Raw genomic sequence first — 6,617 nt, forward strand, 5'->3', positions numbered from 1 at the left:
ATAATCTGTCGACAGTCTCATTTTGTGAATTAAATCCTGAGAGAATCGTATCGTGAATCGTATCGTGAGTTGTGTGAATCGTTACATCTCTACCTACAGGCCAAGCTTGCAAGATGCACTGACAGGATAAAAGGATGCTTAAATATTAAAACTGTAGAGCTGTGTGCATCACCGGAAGATCAAAAACAAATGTTTCATTCAGGTTTGAACATTTTTGAAATGTTGCTGACAAACGAGCCGACGTCAAAACGACGCGTTTTCTGACTGAGGTTTGGTGTAGACCTCTTAAAAGGAAGCTACACAACATGCAGTTTGAAAGTGTTTCTGCTTGATTTTGAGTTTCCTCTCTGCTGCACTCTCTCTCTCTCTCTCTCTCTCTCTTACAAGTCTCTTATCTTTTCAAATCCAGGTTAACCTCTGCTGCAGTCAGAGCAGCAGCTTATCCCAGTTATCTCCTCAGGGCTGTCACGGCTCGCTGTTATTAGCTCCTTGACGCTAGCCGGGGTTACACGGTGACAGATGAACCGGGGAGGACGTGGCAAAACCCCGAGCAGCGAAATGGGATACTTTACCGCAGTCCGCCGCGTACTCTTCCCACTCGGACAGCGAGCTGCATCCCTGCTTGTGGAGCTCGTTGTTGAACAAAGTGAGAGTGGAGAAATACTCGGAGGACAGGATGGCCCGGCTGAGGTACAGGAGAGAGAGCGCTACCAAAACAACATCCCGGCTGGAAGGGGCCATGTTGTGCTACATGTGTGACGCCAGAGAGCGGAAGCTGCAGGTCGAACGAGCCGCACAAACGGACACGCCCCCCCTCAAGCGCACGGACTGCAGTAAAGAGTCGCGAGACTACGTTTCCCAGAATGCAACGCGACTTCCAAACCGGTCCCTCCTCTCCAGTATCAAGCAAAGCCAGATAGGACAACGTGTTTTCCTTTTCTGAATTTCAAATTAAAGTCCCTGTAAAATCAAAAAAATCTTTTTATACAAAAGAAGAATGTATTATATTAACCACCAGGCCAAATTTCAGCAACGAAAAAAAGTTAGAAGTTTATAAGATTAAACTTCAAAATCAAGAAAAATGTAGCTGTTCTCTCTCCTCTGGGATGCTGTGGGCGAACCTCAAAATTATCTAAAAAACCATCTATAATAATTATCTGTAATAAAATTATCTATAATAATTATCTATAATAAAATTATTTATAATAATTTTCTATAATAAAATTATCTATAATAATTTTCTATAATGAAATTATCTATAATAAAATTATCTATAATACAATTATCTATCATAAAATGATCTATAATAATTATCTAAACAGAAAATTAATCACACAATTTAAGAAGAGGATCAGCACAAGGATTCAGAAAATAATACTGAGAGGTAGGAAGATTTTTTTCTTCCCGAAAAAAAGTAGAAATCTCGAGAATGAAGTCTAAATTTCCAGAGAAAAGTGCCTCTACATTTCTACTTTATTCACAACGTTTTCTAAACATCTTGATTTGTTTCTCAAAGTGCATAATATAAATAAATCTTACCCCTATCATTATTTATTTCTTATGTCTGGCTCTAATCCTCTACCCTACAAAATACACTGAATTCATACTGTATATAATAAATTACCTTCATCTTTATCAATGGATTTATATTGAAATGGCATATTTTATGTCACGTCCAAATGTGTTGACAATAATTTATCAAAATGAAATTATGATGCTTTAGCAAATTTCTCGAAAACTTTCATACATATAAAGCCCTTTGTTTTGGACTATATTTTGATTTTAGCTCTCATCTGGGGTGCCAATGTGCTCATACTGGAATTAATTGTATACCAATTATATTTCAATTATATGTATACGATTATATTTTGAACAGAACTGTGTTGTAGTCAGTTTAGTCAGGTGTTGAAGGAGTATTTACTTTAGAGAAATATAAATGCCACAGCCTATAATACTGCTTTAAAAGTAAATGTCCTGAACTCTTCGACATAATATTTTCAATAGTGATGCAATAATGTGTAAGCAGAATGTACTACTAATGTAGAGGTATATCTACAGCCATTTAGTATACATAAAACCATAACAACATAGTAATAAAGAAAAAAAAAACTCAGGGATTAATAAAGTATTTTTTTTTTAGATTCAAGATTCAAGATTCAAGATTCAAGATTTCAAGATTCAAGATTTTCATTTGTCACATGCTCATACAGATGTGCAGTGTAAAGACTGTTCCGCAAGGCCATGCAATAACACTCAAATTACTAATACACATGTATACAGTAAAATAGAATATAATGTAAAATTTAAAGAAATAAATATTTGAATATACAAAATATAGAATGTAAAATAATGTAAACAATGTAAAGTGTCAGTGTGTTTAAAGTTCTACATTAGAAAATAAATGAATAGCAAAGTGTGACACGAATTCTCAAATATCCCTTTAAAAGTGGTAAGTGACAGGGCAATTTAAAAGCCGCACAAAATCAGTTGCTTTCACAAAACATACAACCTGAAATATTGTGGAAATGCCAATCCAGACGTTTACATTTATGTACTTTTATTTTGAAGGCTGAAACTACGTCACTGTTTTACTTCCGCTGCCAGTTCCTCAAACGCTAACCTGTGGTAGCGCTTCACGGGGCGAAGAATGGATAAAGATGACTTTAGGTGTATTGAGTGTAACGACAAAGCAGCGGAGTTACACAGAGACTACAGCAACGGGATCCTGAAGACAACGATATGTGTGCGTTCACGATAAATACCTTGGATTTAAAGTTGTTTTGATTGTTGTTTATGCTGAAGCTAACATGCTCTGCCACTGTTCTCACCTGTGTTTCGCGAAAGCTTTATTTATAAAGTCTAAATATATTAACTACACAAAGAGGCATAAGCGAGGGCAGCTACGTTTTCAGCTTAGTAACTATGACAACCACAGAATCATTTTGGCTGAAAGTCACCAGTTAGCAGGGTCACGCTTTTAACCATAACACCTACCTTTGACTATTAGTAAACCATACTCCTGATTCTTTAGCTGTACGTGACTTAATTATAGGACTGAGGCATTTCTATTCGGATTATTTCTTTTGTATGAGGTTGTCAAAGAAGCAACATGTCCTTTTAGAAATGATTTTTTATTTATTTTGTAGTTTAAGGAGTGGTGCTAATGTTGCCTGTGTGTTTTTCCCCAGGGGTCGTGCCAGAAACCAGTGGACAAGTACATTGAATATGACCCAGTTATCATCCTAATTGATGCCATACTGTGCAAGACGCAGGCTTTCAGACACATTCTGTTCAACACAAACTTGAATGTAAGTTGTCAACGTCTTTTCACAGGTGCACAAACAATAACATTTCAAGTTAGAAGCCATATGAGATACCTAAAGAGTCTGTCCGCTGTTAAGGTGTGACGTTCATAATACGGAGTTATGTGTGTGTGTGTGTGTTTGGAAATGTTCTCCTCCGCTCTGTGCAGATCCACTGGAAGCTGTGTGTGTTCTGCCTGCTGTGTGAGGCGTACCTCCGGTGGTCTCTTCTCCATGGCTCCGAGCAGAGCAGCGACCCTGCTGACATCATCAGGTACACCAAGGAGTGGGACTTCTACAACATGTTTGGATTGGCCGCCCTCGGTAAGATGAATAAATCGGATCATCGTTGGATTGTTACAGATTTTCTTATCTTTCATGTGTGTTATATTTAATACCGACCCTTTGACTCTGGAGCCTCACAGCGCGATCATTTCACATGAGTGTACTTGTATAACTGGAGGGACAATACATATCTTTAAAATCTACTCACACTCATCCATACAAGAGGCTTCAGTTTTATCAGTAACCAACAAAAAGTGTTTTTCATTTCAAGTGAAGTGAAGAGTGTTTTTTTTCCTGTCTGTTGTGTAGAGCTGTCGGCGTTCTGCGGCGGTGTGTTGTGCTTCCTCTGGGTGGTGGTGGGTTGTCTCCAGGGAGGGACGGTGGAGCTCAGCCTGCTGCTCAGAGCCCTGCTGCTGTCCTGCTACGGAAAAGTCCTCCTCATCCCGGCTGTGATCTGGGAGCACGACTACTCCCCGCTCTGCCTCGGCCTCATCAAGCTGTTTGTGCTCATGTCAAACTCGCAGGCTATCAGAGGTACAGGAGGAGACGCGATTAAACCATTTATCAAAGAAAACAAAAACATTATTTCACCTCAGAAGTGTCATAAAGTCATGCACAGTGCTTCTTATTTTATCACTCGGATGAAAGTGTGTGCTAAATGAATTAAAGAATTGTATCGCAGTATCGTTATTTCTTCCCACCCCTACTTTGATGTTTGACTCAACACTGAGCTGAACTAAGATGATTTCTAAACAGAATTCAGACTTTTCAAACAGAAATTAATACATAGCTTCCAACATACTGTGTCTAAATATCGAGTATGTTTAAATATAAATATGATAACAGGAAGAAAAAAAAGCTTCAATTTGAGCTTTTTAAAGGATGCATTTAAATATTTTGGATGAAATGTGAAATTATTTTGTTTATTGAACTAAATCTGTTCTTATTATTATGAACTTTGAAACAGTTTAAGTTAGAAAAGTTAAAAACTGTTTAATAAAGAACGGTCACATCGAGTATATTTTTACGAGGTTTTTTTTTTTTTAGCAAATCCTTTCGGCTGATTTTACACAGTGAATAAAATCCCTCAACACAAAAACACTACAGTGATTAACAAATCAGCATGGGCCTTAAAGTCACCTTGTTGAAGGCTCAGCTTGAGGATGAATACGTCTTCTTATTAACCCAAACAGTACAAACACATCAGGTGTTATTCTTTTAACTGTGACAATGTGTTTATGAATATAACACCAGAGGAGTGATGATGTTTCGTTTTTTTCCACCAAAGCATCTGCAACAGGTGGCCCCTAACTCTCTGAATCCCTTTTCTTTTGTTGAAATCTTCCATCTCCTGCGCTCCTGACTTCATACGACTGCAAACACAGACTATGAATTAATTAAATCACTTGTATTGTAAAGCATTTCTTCAGCAGCTGCAGCTTTGGAATCATAACTGCACTCTTTGTATTTGGCAACAGGCCTGTGAGCTGCACACAGTGACATGTTGTTGAGTGATTAACAGTGTATTGTTCTGATGAGGAGTTTCATGAGGAACACATTAAAGACAAGTGCAGCAGAGTATGGAGTCTAGTCCTTCCACTTCTTAATCCTTGAATAAAAGTGTCTATTTTTCCAGAGGTACTTCAGCTATATATTCCTAATTGTCTTTTCCTTTTCTGTGTCCTCTGCAGTGATTCTGAACAGCAGCAGACGCCTCTCGTTGATGGCCGTGTGTCTGGGCCTGCTGTCAGAGAACTGCGTGGCTCAGGCCTGTAAGAAGCTTCCATGGAGCATCCAGGACGTGTTCACTGTTTGAACGAAGACCTCGTCAACCTGAGACAAACGTCAAGTTTATTAAACAACCCGTCAACCTGTACCAAAAGGGAAAGCTAAAGGCTTGATGAACTTTTTTTTGCACATCTGGTTAGAAGAGGAAAAGAAAGCGCTTTTAATATCTATTTTTCAAATTCTCAAAAAGAGGGAAAATGTATTATAAGAGACGTTATTGTTACAATTATTCTCTTCTTTTCAAAGAGAAAATACCATTTGTCTTCATTTTGGAAGAATGTCAAGGAGCTGATCTTGTTTCAGGTTTTAAATGGACCTCCAGCTCTCTAGTTACAAAAAGGGACCACAGAGGAGCGACAGCACGGGAACGAGGTCATGATTTAACAAGAACTACTTCTCTGTTTAGACAGGAACTGGCAAACGCTCTTCACATTCTTCAGCTGATTGGTGAAGTGTTTACACTAACTCTCACGCACAGGAGGAAGTTATCAAGATACCAAAGGAGTACTTCATTAAGATTTTTTAGTTTGGGTGGTGGGGGGCTTTTTGTGCCTTTTTATTGAGAGAGAGGACAGTAGATCAGGAAATCAGGGAGAGAGAGAGAGAGCCCAGCCAACCCCACTCCAGGAGTATTTTATTGTAGACATTTTTATAATTGTGTGAAATGCCTTCCCTTCTTTCCTTCTCATTCATAGGATTTGAAATGAATGGATTTTGAAAGCTACTGTTTGAAATGATTGACATATTTATTAAATAAAAGTTTAATGACGTATCATGTGGGCTGTGTCATTTCAAACCTCACACAGAAAGCAAGATGTTTGGTTCAAGCCGTTTTGATATTACAGATTTCCTTCTGTTATTTCACTTGATTACATTACATTACAAAGGACAGATATCCAGGCTTGATGCTCATGTCAAAATGAATGTGTGCATCTGATCGATTTCATCGTTTAGTCTCTAAAAAATGTCAGAAGTAAAAAGTTAAAGAAAAAAAAATCCCCTCCCCCTCCCCTGGTCTCTTCACTAATGGACTCCACCCCCCAGCCTAGAACACGTTTTTTTTAATCCAGCATTTAAAGAGACACACACACCAAAACGGAGCGTTCTGAGAGAGCTGGTTTATACAGGGTCTCAAACCTCCTCTGGTGCTTGATTCATGTTATATTCTGACCAAAGCACAAGACAGATGTTTCGTTTAGACCACAGGGGACTGTTTGAAAAGGTGGAAAAGCGGTACAATAT

General features: G+C 38.3%; 2 protein-coding genes across 3 annotated transcripts in view; one reads left to right on the top strand and one right to left on the bottom strand.

The window, feature by feature from the left end:
* ttc13 (tetratricopeptide repeat domain 13) overlaps positions 1–754 on the bottom strand; it is a 24,662-nt gene extending 23,908 nt beyond the window's left edge. For both annotated transcript variants that reach the window (XM_065963581.1, XM_020637054.3), the window contains exon 1: positions 573–754. In XM_065963581.1, coding sequence (XP_065819653.1) covers positions 573–741 — 169 coding nt within the window. In that variant the 5' untranslated portion in view covers positions 742–754. The remainder of the gene's footprint in view (positions 1–572) is intronic.
* Positions 755–2,375: 1,621 nt separating this feature from the next.
* Positions 2,376–6,143, top strand: arv1 (ARV1 homolog, fatty acid homeostasis modulator). Its single transcript, XM_020637065.3, has 5 exons — positions 2,376–2,743; positions 3,189–3,308; positions 3,473–3,626; positions 3,897–4,121; positions 5,279–6,143. The coding sequence occupies exons 1-5, from the start codon at positions 2,648–2,650 to the stop codon at positions 5,401–5,403; spliced, it is 720 nt and encodes a 239-aa protein (XP_020492721.1). The 5' UTR covers positions 2,376–2,647; the 3' UTR covers positions 5,404–6,143.
* The last annotated feature ends 474 nt before the right edge of the window (positions 6,144–6,617 follow it).

This window comes from Labrus bergylta, chromosome 15 (assembly GCF_963930695.1).
Source record: "Labrus bergylta chromosome 15, fLabBer1.1, whole genome shotgun sequence".
Taxonomy (NCBI): Eukaryota; Metazoa; Chordata; class Actinopteri; order Labriformes; family Labridae; genus Labrus; species Labrus bergylta.